At 37.2% G+C, this 13124-nt stretch overlaps 1 protein-coding gene across 2 annotated transcripts in view; it reads left to right on the forward strand.

Annotated features, from left to right (window-relative positions):
- Positions 1-13124, forward strand: part of LOC120779062 (regulating synaptic membrane exocytosis protein 2) — a 414623-nt gene that overhangs the window by 317977 nt on the left and 83522 nt on the right. For both annotated transcript variants that reach the window (XM_040111195.1, XM_040111196.1), the window contains exon 11: positions 11850-11974. In XM_040111195.1, the coding sequence (XP_039967129.1) occupies positions 11850-11974 (125 nt within the window). The remainder of the gene's footprint in view (positions 1-11849; positions 11975-13124) is intronic.

Raw genomic sequence — 13124 nt, forward strand, 5'->3', positions numbered from 1 at the left:
TCGAGCTTTTACTTACAAATGTTTGAAATATGAAAATAACAAGCTTATCTAATACTGAGGTCTATGCCTGAAGTGAATGTAATACTGGTGTAAGCAGTCTATGGGCATTTAACCTCAAAAATTTTAAGATATCTCCGGAGTAGATATATAAATCAAACATTGCTGCGATATCCGCACGAAAGTTTATCGATTATATTTTTCAATAGCAAAATTTCACCGAACTTCAAGGTAATTAATTATAACTGCTAAAGAACCTTTACAGTTCCGGCGTCGAGTACTTCCAAGTAAGTGCCATCTTAATTCGCTGAACTATGTCAGTGACGTCGTATATTTCGTACAGGTCACCGTTCGATCAAATGCGGTAAGGACCATAACTCTTCCACAAAACATTTCTCTTGAAAACTCGTAACGTCGACTCATCAGATCTTGCCATCGTCCATGCGTCTGCACCATATAGCAGGAGGGGATGATGAGTGACTTATAGAGTTCGGTGTTTGGTCGTCGGGAGAGAACTTTACTTCTCAAATGCCCAATCAGCCGGAAATAGCACCTGTTGGCAAAAGTTATTTTACGGTGGGTTTCGAAGCTGGCGTTGTTGAATGGTTAAGTTCCAAGATAGACGAAGTTATCTAGGACTTCAAAGTTATGACTGTCAACAGTGACGTGGGAGGTACGACGAATGTTTGCTTAATAATAGGGAATATTTCGTTCTCTCGTTCACTGCCATTTGCTTCGCTTCATTATCCAGTCTGGAGAAAGCAGAACTAACGGCGCGGTTGTTGATGCCAATGATATCAATATCATCAGCGTACGCTCTTATGGACGATGGTATCATCTTTATTTAGCTCTTCTGCTCGAACTATTTTCCCCACGAATAAATTGAAGAATTCACACGAAGATTTGGTGCATAGTGAATATTTGATTAGTCATTGATTTTCTACACCTGAAACCAAACTGATGAGGTCCACTCAGTTTGCAATGATGCTTTCGTCCAACCATATTCTGCAAAGAAGCTGTTGCATGCTCCATACCAGATCTTCGCCGCCGTGTTTGAATAGCGCTTTGTTGTTCTTCAGGCGGTTAATTGCTATTCGAACTTCTTCATGGTCGGGAAATGGTCGGCTTCATTGTCATCGATTGGGGAATTGGGTTCACCATCTCCTGGTGTGCCATTCAGCAGGCTGGAGAAGTGTTTCCTTCTTAATTTTTGTATGCTCTGAGGATCAGTCACTTGATCACCACTTGGATTTCTACAAGACTATAGTTACTATACTGTGATAGTTAATGACATGACTATACTTTGTATAAATATTTTTCTAGGAACGACCCTCAGCAATACCTATCGAAATAGGTTGTATGTATGTTGGATGACCGGGAGCATTCTTGTCTCATCTCTGGCTCGCAAGAAGCTTAAAAAATCAACAAATTGTAACCTTTATTGGAACTATTCCATCAGTTGCACTATTCCGATTTATTCAAGGTAAACACAAGCTCACACATAAAACCCAGGACATTGAAATATTCTTGATACAAAGATATACTAATTTTAATACAATTCTTCTGAATAAATTCCAAAATTTTAGAGTAAATATATCTTAAATAAAATTTTCTTTGAATTTGTGCTCATTCGAACCCTTCCATAAAATTTACCCACAAAATAATAATCTAAACTTTATAGACCTAAAAGCACTTGAATGGAAACTTATAACAATGTTCCAAGACCAAATTAAGTGAATTCGAATCGTAGGTTGTAAAATATTTTACTTCTTTGAAGAGCTTCTGTTTGTTATATATTTTCCAACTTCCTTTGACTGTTTCAATATAACATTTTCTCCTCGGATACGATCGTATAACAGAGCATAGGTATGTTTATCCAAACCTTAATACCGAATAGCTTGAAACGCTTCATAGCTAACGCTTTAAATTACACTACAAGTATATTGACGGAATAATAGGTAAGACTGAATTTCCATGACAAAAGGCCTCTCAACACTATAAGTATTGAAAAGTACAAAAAATAATTCAGCTCTTTTATGTCTTAACCGAACCCGTAAAGGCAGAGATAAACTCAACTAAGAGTTGGAAGGCAAACCAGTATCTGTTAAACCCTTCCATTTGGAAACATCCGAACGAAAGTTCGTAGTATTGTCAACTCAAGTCCTTTAGAGCTCAGCGACCAAACTTTTAGACCCTTTAATAAGAAACATATTAAGGGGGTATTCTGGTCTAGAAACATGAATTTCGGGTAATTTTTAAAGTGTCGTAAAAAAAAAGGCAATTAATATTTTTTATTAGTCATTTGTTAATTTTAGAAGAGTACAGAAAAAAATAAAAACTAAAAAAGTAAAAAATTTCAAAAACTATGAGCTGACGAAGTGGGGGGTCTCTAACAATTTCCACGTGACAATACCCATGATTTCAACCCTCCTAGTTATCTGAAACCAAAAAAAGAAAAGATTATTAATCTAGAATAATGTCGCAATGGCCGGAACTACGGAAAAGTGGGAAACAATTTTTTTCACAAAATGGCGACTGGCTAAAAAAAAAGTTGTCTTGGATCACTTTTTCTGAATTTTTTAAAAATAATAAAAATAAAAATTTGGGGATGGGGCTAGTTCCAACCATAGACAAGCCTATAAAGAAGACTCTATAAAAATTTCAAGTAAATCGATCCAGTAGAACCTTAGAAATCGTGGGTATCGTTCCGAAAAAGTCAGTTTTGAGAAAAACGCGTTTAAAGTTTCGAGTAAAGTCTTTTGTTCGATTAGTTCCGGCCGAACCAGTTTGTATGCCGGGTCAGAAAAATGCCTATATCTCCGGTAATAATTTGAATTTTGAAAAAACCTCTTGTACACATATTCCTGAATAGTTAAACTTTGAAAATAAAAAAAAATCGATTTTTTTAAATTTCTAGACCAGAATGGGGTATTCTTAAATGATTGAAAAGTAAATTTTGTGCGAATCATCAGCAAATATCTCGTTTAATCTTGCATTTCCTTCGTTCGAAACTTCTTACATTATTTTCATTTTTAAGATTTCCAAAGCAACAACTGTATCGCCTGTCATTGAGAAAAAACCTTTTAGCAATTTATTTCGCACTAAACGAGTAGCACAGGTGGCGGTGTAAGGGCGGCGCGCAGTCAGCAACTTTACAAACACATTATGGCTGCACAGCAGAAACAGAAGTATGGCAAAACTGCAAAACTTTAAAGCCTGGACTCCCCTTGCCACTCGTAATTGTATTTCTTCAGCATTTCTCAAAAACTTCTGTCGCTTTAACAAACTTAAAATGCGAACTTTTCGCCATTGAAAAATATCCCTCCCTTGTCTCTCATTTGGCTCTGCGCTCGCCTGAGGCGTCTAAGCGCACGGCTTATGTATTTACTTGAACGACAGCGCTAAGCGCTTGTACGCACCTCGGACTCGCCCTCGAGCTGCGTATTGGAGACGCGCCTGGGGAACGCCCTGCGTCGTGAAGTGCTGAGATGCAGTGAAGTGTGCTGTGCGCCGGTCTCGCTTGAGGACACAACGGAAATCCGCCGCTCGAAAGTTGCTCACTGCAAGCCCTCGTGAGGACTTCGTCTCACCTGAGTCGCTTCTTTGCAATTGCAGTTCTTTTCGCTGCCTCTATTGTTTCCCATTGTTTTAGTAGTCACTTTGTTGCACGCTTTGAAATCGAGTTGAGTATTTGTGCAATTGCAGTTGCTCTTCTTTTCCTGTTCTTTTTCGTTTTATGCGTTTCTTCACGACTTTCGATGGTGTGGAAGTTTCGCAAAGTTACTAGACCTCACCCCCGTCACGCAGAGGCCACAGAAAATTGCAAAATTTTTCAAAATAATTGCAGATCTTCGCAGGTGTGCTTGCCCCTTGACCTGCGCAAAAGCCAAATGCAGCGCCGGCAAATAATTCAAATTATTTAATTTCATTTCGTAAAGCTACAAAACTGATTTATCATTGTCAGAAAATTAGTAATTGAGTTAGCGCACTTCTTATGCACAGATTTCACAAACATTTTCGCAATTCCTCACAATTTGAGTGTGCCTGAGTTCATATTTAGACTGACGACTGACATACAGTGTCCGAAAAAACTATGGATACCCCAACACATACTTTAATCTTTGAACGAATTCAAAAGCAATAACAAATTATATGTACTATTAGTACATACTTGAAGCTAGCAATTAATTACGTAATGCTATTTACCGCTTGCTTTTGAGACGCTTGCAGCATGAAGACTTTTGATGATTACTTGACTTTCACAAGCGACTAAAGTATGTATACTATACTGTGGCAATATTTGTTTTTAGTGTTGTAATTTTTATGAATAGCAGTAAAAAGAACCTGAGAGAGGTTAAATTTCATCATTTTAATTTCAGTAAAGTGAGTTAGTTATATTTGCTTAAAAGTATTATCAAACCAGAAAAGTGACCAGGAAAGCAAATTTTAAATTAACACATACAATCACGATTCATACAGAGTAAAGGCAGCCGGATGTTCGAAATTCCTGATGTTAGTTATATGAAGGCAAGTTTTAGCCCATTATGAGTAAAACACGCTCTCCCATTTTCACTAAGACAACTCACTGGCTAATATATGGAATATAAAGTCACCCGAAAGTTCTAAAATCTTTATTTAGGGCTTTATATGTGGGCTCAGGGAAGTAAGAAACAGACACAATCCATTTTTTACACACAGATATACTACTGTGCCCAAAAAATAAGGTGACATTGTATTTATTTTGAAAATTCTTTATTTATTCTTCCAAATCAATTACATTCCCTTCAAAGTAATCCCCTCCCGATGCAATGCACTTATGCCAATGGATTTTCCAATCTTCGAAACACTGGTTGTAGTCACTTTCCGGGATGGCCTTCAGTTTCGTCTTCGCTGCGGCTTGAATCTCCTCTATCGTATAAAAACGGTGTCCCCGGAGCGGTCTTTTGAGCTTGGTGAACAGCCAGAAGTCACACGGCGCCAGATCAGGTGAATACGGTGGTTGCGGAACGATATGGGTAGAGTTTTTGGCGAAATGATCACGAATTACGAGCGCAGTATGGGATGGTGCATTATCGTGGTGTAAAAACCAAGAATTGTCTTTCCACAATTCCGGTTTTTTTAGGCGGATAGCGTTACGCAAACGACACATAACGTTCAAATAATATTCCTTGTTGACTGTTTGACCGGTTGGAAGGAAATCATAATGCACAACACCACGATAATCGAAGAAAGCAGTCAACATGACCTTGATTTTTGAGCGACTTTGGCGCAATTTTTTTGGTTTCGGCTCTCTTTTGGCACGATATTCGCTAGATTGATCGGTTGTTTCGGGGTCGTAAGCATAAATCCAAGTCTCATCGCCAGAGCGTTTCATGACACCCTGGTAGTCGGAAAACATCGTTTCACACACTTCAACGCGACGCCTTTTTTCCAAAAAATTCAATGTTTTCGGTACCAGTCGAGATTTGACGCGCTTGAGGCCCCAAACATTCTTCAAAATGGTATTGGCTGAGCCTTTCGATATGCGAACTTCATCAGCAAGGTTTGTAATTGATAATCGACGGTTTTTCAACACCAAATCTTTGATTTGTTGAACGTTTCGTCGGTGAACGTTGAACGTTTCGTCGGTTGAGGTTGATGGTCGCCCTGGACGCTCTTCGTCTTCGACACGTTCACGGCCGGCTTGGAACTCACTATACCACTTGTAAACATTTTTTTTAGACATAGCCCCATCACCAAAGGCTTTCTGCACCATCCGCAATGTATCCGCAGCAGAAAATTGATTCCGTAAACAAAATTTAATGCAATTTCTTTGCTCAACAAATTTCGACATCGCAAAAAACGAAAAACTCACTTTTAGCAGCTCACAAAACGGCACGTATCTCAAACACTAATGAATATTTTGACATGAAATTTGACATAAATGTGACTGACAGTACTACCAACCTAAAAAAAAATAAACAATTTTTTACACACAGATATACTTTTATCAGGAATAGACTCTTTCTGCATATCAATTATATATTTCGCACATTGATCGATATTTTCTGTAAAAAGTTAACTATAGGCCTCATTGGGTCCTCACATTCGGTGTTTAGGGGCTTGAACAGTTTCGGTTTGATTCGAAAAAGTTTTGGTCATAAAGTGGCACACTTCGAAGGCAATATTCATTAAAATTTTTATCCCGTTATTTTAATCGAATTGAATTTTGAACTGTATTATATGGGAAGTAGTCGTGGTCGTAATCCGATTTCTCCCATTTTCGCACTGTAATATCGGAGAATTGGAGCAATGCAATGTATCGAATTTGGTTGGTATCTTGTCTAATAGATACCGTAGTATGGATTTTCAACTAAAAATGTGCGGCGCCACTCTCTTTATTCAAATTTTAAACCGGTTGCTATTAAGCCTTCTCCTACCATCTTAAGTGTAAAATTTAATGTCTCTGACGTATTTACTTATTGATTTATCGCACTTTTATTAGTTTTTAAGAAAACCGTTATGTGGTTATCATTCGCTTACACCTTTTTTCACACTATTGAAAGGTTGAAAAGAAGGTGAAAAGATTAGTTATGTGTAAAAATTACATTAAGCGTATTAGGGGCGGTGAGACGACCACTTCTGAAAGATTTTCAAACCACAGGTGCCATTGCTAAATATGGTGACAAATTTGAGTTCTGTACCTTTATTAACAGTTTAGTTATGGCACTTTATACGTTTTCGATTAATGGGGTTTAGTGGACGTGGCAGTGGTTCGACTCCTAGCCAACTCTTTTATGATAGCTTTTTCCATCATGAAATGACTTTTGCCGGGATAAGTGTATACCGAGAGTATTCTAGCGCCATTTGAGGTGGGTGTGATAGCTGCCAGTATAAATAGTGACAATAGACGAAAAAATATTTTGGAATTCTTTAAAAAGAAAATATAATATATAGTATAGCAGTTTGTTGATGTTAGTGTTACATTCTTTGCTAATAGTGTATTTATATTAATTGGTTCATATAAAAATTTAATTTTAGTTTTAAAATTTGGCTAAAGGCACTCGTTTTGTAAATTGGTTTCAAAATACTCCAGACTCTGTTGCCTACATTTTGGCGCGCTGAGAAATTTTATCATATTTATCATCAGTACCTATCATGAATCCGAATCTAACAGCTCGTAATTTTTTTTCTAAGTATCGCGCATACCAAGTTCCATCGAGATATCTCACTTTTACTCAATTTACAGCCAGCATGGACGGTCAGACGAACAAACTGACAGTTAGCTATTCGTATTTTGGACTCGTCTCGTCATCCAGATCATTTATGTATATATAACCCGACATCTATCTCGATATCTATGCATGCAACCGAAACGCACGAATGAAATTATTGTCTTTCTAATAATCGAGCGTTTAAAGGACTCCTGGGAAAAACGTACAACAATCGCTTCTTCAGAACTTGATAGACAGCATGCCTTGACGCCTTTTGGCTGTAATTAACACCAAAGGTGGTAACACCAAATATTGAAGCTCAACTTAGAAGATACCCTTTATATAACATATAGAGTACAAAAGTATATGCGTAGTAGAAACAATTTAAAATGCCGAAATTTTATTATTCGCAGAAATCTGCCGACTTTTTCTCTAATAAGTTGTAACCATATAAACATAACATAATCTCTACGCCACCTAATTTTTTTCTTCGCACAAACTTTTATAAGGAGAGCTGGTTGCGCTAATGAGCCGGCATGACTGCCCATGAGTATAATTCTATTCTATTTCCATGATAGCGTACTAAGCCTTACATTTAACTACAGTAGCTAAATATTGATAGAAGTAAAATGGTAAAATAGTAAAAAAATATTTTGGATATTGTTATAATTAACTAATTAACACACCATTACTATTTTAATTTTATTATTATTTTTAATAATTTGGTTGGCAGTTCTTCCGCAAGCTCGAACCAACTAATTAGATCCGATTATAATGAACACAGGAGCCCGAGCCATGAACGACCTACCTTGCGTTCAAGTCAGAATACACACAAACAGCTTCCTGGTATCAAAAAAGAAATAGAGAAAACTTATGAAGAATAAAATTTCTTCATGAAATCTATTCATTAGTACCGGGCAAATAAACTCCCAAATTGTCAATCATTCAACACCTACGAGTAGAATTCGAGCTTCATTGCATGTCAATTCTTGATTTGAAAACAAATTACACCCATCGCTTCTACTAACAGTTGACAAAAAAACCGAAATGTGAAATAAAATTCTCTCTTCAACAAACGACTGAAATACAAATGTAGTCCATATTGACTCGATAGCCAGAAGAGGAGTACAAGAGCAAATGACAAAAACATAATAAAATACGAGTTAAATTCCAATAAATATCTATGAGTGTGAGCATAAAAATGTAATTGAAGAAAGACCGCGGCGAAAAAAGCGAATGAAATGCAATAAAAAGCGAACGACCCTGGAGGAGCGGATAATGGTTATTTTACCGACACGAAAGCGAAAAAAGCACAAACACATACAACAAAAGTCAAAGCAAAAGCAAGAATTGCATTAAGATAAGCTGTAAGAAAGAACTCAAAAAGAAACGGACAAATTGAAAAGCTTGCTCAAGTACTTCAACATAAGCCTTTTTATTGGCAATCAGGCATTGTGGCGCAATAAATGATTTCGGTTAGAAGAAGATGTGGCGATTAGCAGAGGCAAATTACGAGTCGTTAGTTGGTTAATCATTGCAATAATTATGGGCCATGATGAGGTGCGAGTTAGATGTTGAAAGTGGTTTATTATTAAATGCTTAGTTAAACAGACAAGAGGAGAAAAAATATAAAAAAAAAACGCGCCAACGTAGTATATAAATAAATAATTAATTACCAGATACCAGAAATCATAGAATAAACTGGATTTACTTTAAGAGTCATTACAATAGCAATGAATAAACTGTATACCTGTCCGGCAGCTGCACTTCTATCCCTACTGCCCTCAGCTATTAGAGTTAGAGCGTTAAAGGCCAGGACACTAATAAGAATATTACTTCTATCGAGTTAAAATTTTAAGGACATATTCTTGATTTGTTAAACAATAAGATAAGACAAAAAATTTTAGATTTTTAGAAAGTGAAAACCCCTACCCCCCTCTTTATTAACTACTCAACCAATTAGAGCCATATTTGGTACGTACCATAGACATATTGTATTTCTGTTCATAAAATGAAATTACACTTTGAAATTATCGCTTCGGATAACTCATTGGCCATAAGGTACATTACTATGGTGAGCAATAATATGAAATGAATATGCCGTAAGAAGTAGGAAAAGCATACCAAGAGCACCTAATTCAAGTATATGCATTAGTGAAGCTCTTAGAACAACGCCAACTCAGACAATAAACGTCATTTAACAGACTTCTTCTGTAAGCAACTGGCAGCAAAGTCAATTCTTAGTCTATACTTTCAGCCCTCAATCCTCCCTATACAAGTAAGTCGCCTGTAATAAGTAGCATTCTAAGCCACTTAGTAAGTTCCCGTTTCTCCACAATACCACAGATTTTTTTAATTTTATTTTTTCCACCACAAATTTTTTTTAACCTATAGAATTAAATTTAAATTTGGTCCGCAATTTTACTTTCCCTTCTAAAGAAAATTAGGAAAACGGCAAGGTCCAAACTAACTAATAGAGTGGGAGCTGCTGTATTTTCTGCAAATTAGACACCAAAATCGCCTTCCGTCTCCCTGACCGCTACAGTGTCTCCCAAGCAGAGATTACAGCAATTAAAGAAAGCCTTCTTGTTCTGACCAGGAGTGCGTTTAAAATAAGGAATATATTTATACATATGTATGCATAGATAGCCAAAGCATTTTGAAATCAATAAAGTATCTTAAGGTTTCGTCAAGCCGCATATTAAAGTTTCAAAGGAATCACATACGAACTCTAGCTACTAACCGGTCACTGTGCAATTGGTAGATATGCCAGCGGTCTAGGAATGCCATTTATTGACTATTGAAGATGATATCAGGAGGTATAAAAAAGAGGAAACTATACAGTAAAACATCTTTTTTGAGAATACAAAGCTTTTCATAGGAAAAGAATTGCAACTATCGGTCAAACGTGTTTTGAGATATTTCGTAGGTTGCGTAAATAAAACTTTTTGTACTGAGGGAATTCATTAGAAGCACGGCTCGGTTCAGTGTGGGGACAATAGATTATCGGATTTTTGTTCCGGGGGTTTCATAATAGGCCTCCTTCAGACATAAATCATTCGACAGTCACTCTACATACCTACCTAAATGAAACTATAAACAAGTAGTGGATCGATCTAAGAACCCTCGAAATCGATCCTCAAACCACCAACGAATGTGAAAATTGTCAAAACTACAAAACTACTTGAATAAATTGAATATACGCGCCAGTCGTTCTTCCTTTTCGCTACTAGAAACCAATTGGTGATTCTGAGTGTAACCAGGTTTTTCTCCGCCTGGTCTTTCCAACGAAGTGGAGGTTTTCCTCTTCCTCTGGCGGGTACAGCGTCGAATACTTTCTGCGCTGGAGTGTTTTCTTCCGCAAAACCTTTCTTTTGAAAACTCATGACGCCGACTCATTAAAGGTTGACAACAGCAGGACGGAAATAATGAGTGACTGTTTGTGTGAGAGTGAGAGTTTGGTCTTTGTTCTTCGAGAGAGGACTTTACTCACAATTGCCGAAGTAGCACCTGTTAGAAAGAGCGATCCTGCGTTGGATTTCGAGTCTGACATTGTTGTTGGTGTTAATACTGTTTCCAAAATAAACGAAAGTATCTAGAACTTCAAAATTATGATTGTTAACAGTGATGAGGGAACCAAGTTACGAATGCGACGACTGTTTGTTTGATGACAGAATATATACATATATTATTTCGTCTTGCTCTCGCCAGCTACCACACCCATTTTTTTCGCTTCTTTGTCCAACCTTGAAGAAGTCTATAGTCACTATATATGCTGTTTTCTTGCCCACAATGTGTCTTAGCGATAGACATATATGAATTAAGTCGGCCCAGACTTTGATCTAAGTTCTTAACAATTATACAATTTTCATTCTCTCTCACATGAACTACATTCCTCTGGTATACTTTTATTTTATCAATCTCAATATATGTGACCTGGTCTACGGAAAGGGGACTTAGGTGTCAAAAAAAAGGAGAACAATTAATGAGACAACGAGAAACTGACGATTATTTTTAACAGCTTTTCCCAGAAAACTAGTTTTCGCACGTTAGCTCCCTTTTCGTAGACCAGGTCACATATATTGATTCTTGCTTCTGGATTAGCTTTGTGTTCTACGGTAGTTAAGAGCATTGCCTTAAGACAAAAATGTAGGATAAGTTAGTCAGTTTGATTTTAGGTTAGATATAATTCATTTGTTTTCAACGTAATATAGATTTTGTCCGGCTATGTCAACTACGTTAACTTTCAGAATATTTCCAATAACATAAGTATCCTCAGGATCTTAAGAAATAATATGTAGCTCAATTGAGAATTAAATTTTGCACCCAAAATGTCGAAAGCTTAATTTAGCAGTGATTATACTCAAAAATCAATACATGCATAAATTATTTGTATTCAATTTTTTTAGAAGCACGTCTTATTCTTCTTCTACACCAGCCTCTTGTCAAATATCAAACGAATCTTTTTAGCTAAATAATATTTTTATAACTATAATATCAAAGCTGAATTTTTTAATATGTAATAAACAGGACAACCGCCAACTAACTAGTTATCCATTGAATTGCAGTAAAACGAAAAATTATAAATTCTTTTAAAGTCTTCCTGAGAAGTGCAACTCACACTCTCTCTCATGTCTCACCGCTTTTGTTTCTTTGCAGCACGTGGCTTTGGTATGCGTGTCGTTGGCGGCAAGACCGGCGCGGATGGCCGACTCTTCGCCTACATTGTGTGGACGGTGCCAGGCGGACCGGCCGAGAAGAACGGGCTACAGCAAGGCGATAAGGTAATTCGTTTAACTTGTTTTTATCATGATCACCATCAGCATCGTCAACGCTTTGACAGTGTTAAGTGAGCGCTAAAAGGAGTGGGTAATCTTATTTTCGTGTCAAGCCTATGCGGTGTGCCCAGAATCTGCATATAATATAGAATATTTTAGTAGCGCGACCCAAGCGCTTGTTGTGTGCGCGCGAGTGTACCGTTATTTCACAGCAGAGAGACAGCCAATGGATATCGTTAATTTAATATCTCTACGAATCATTTTATTTCCATTATTTACACTGTGCTGCCAACACTATTGGGAAGCGCTGTCGAAGCGTACTGTTCTGAAATTTATTATTCGGTGCTTTTTGATTTTTTCCTTTGTCGGTTTAAATATTTTTTTATCACTTTTCCGCGGCACAGCGGTTTCGCGTAAAAGTTTTTGCATGTCGCTTGCTCTTCGAAAGTGCAGCTGCTTTTAAGCCATGAAACTTTCAAAGTTTTCTTTGTTCACTTTTGTGCGCGCTTCTTCTTTGTACTTAGCTGCCACAGGCTTCCTGTGTGGCTCTGTGGGCGGGCGTGTGTGTGCGCAGCCATGAAGGATTTCCGCTCTGCTAGTGGATTTTTAGTGGCCATAATTTTTTTATGAGCGCAACTTTAATGCTCGTACTAACTCAATTCCTAAGCGTTGTCGTCCTTGCATGCGCTGAAGCTCATCGCCTTACATCCTTTATTCATAATGCTCATAATAATAGTAATAAAGTTGCATTGCGACTTATGTACCACTTGTAGCTTATTATAAACTCAACTCACATTCATCATTACCGAAATTTCGAAAAGCAGGCAACATTTATTTTTTCTACATAACGGCGGTTTAAAAAGAAATATTTTGTCGTTTTATTAAGAAAGCTTCAAAATATGTAAGCAGATGTTGACAGGTCTCCGCATGCGGTTTCAAAAATACTTTTAATATCTTCGGTTATCCTACAATATTTATTGCTCGGCAGATGTTTCATCATAACTTCTTCTTCTCCTTCTTTTTTACTGGCATACTTACGCGGTTATAGCCGAGTTAACAACAGCGCGCCAGTCGTTTCTTCTTTTCGTTATTTGGAACCAATTTGAGATACTAAGGGCCGGCGGTTCCATCTCCTCTTCCCCAGCTTTCACCGGCG

The sequence above is a fragment of the Bactrocera tryoni genome, chromosome 5, assembly GCF_016617805.1.
Source record: "Bactrocera tryoni isolate S06 chromosome 5, CSIRO_BtryS06_freeze2, whole genome shotgun sequence".
Classification (NCBI taxonomy): domain Eukaryota; kingdom Metazoa; phylum Arthropoda; class Insecta; order Diptera; family Tephritidae; genus Bactrocera; species Bactrocera tryoni.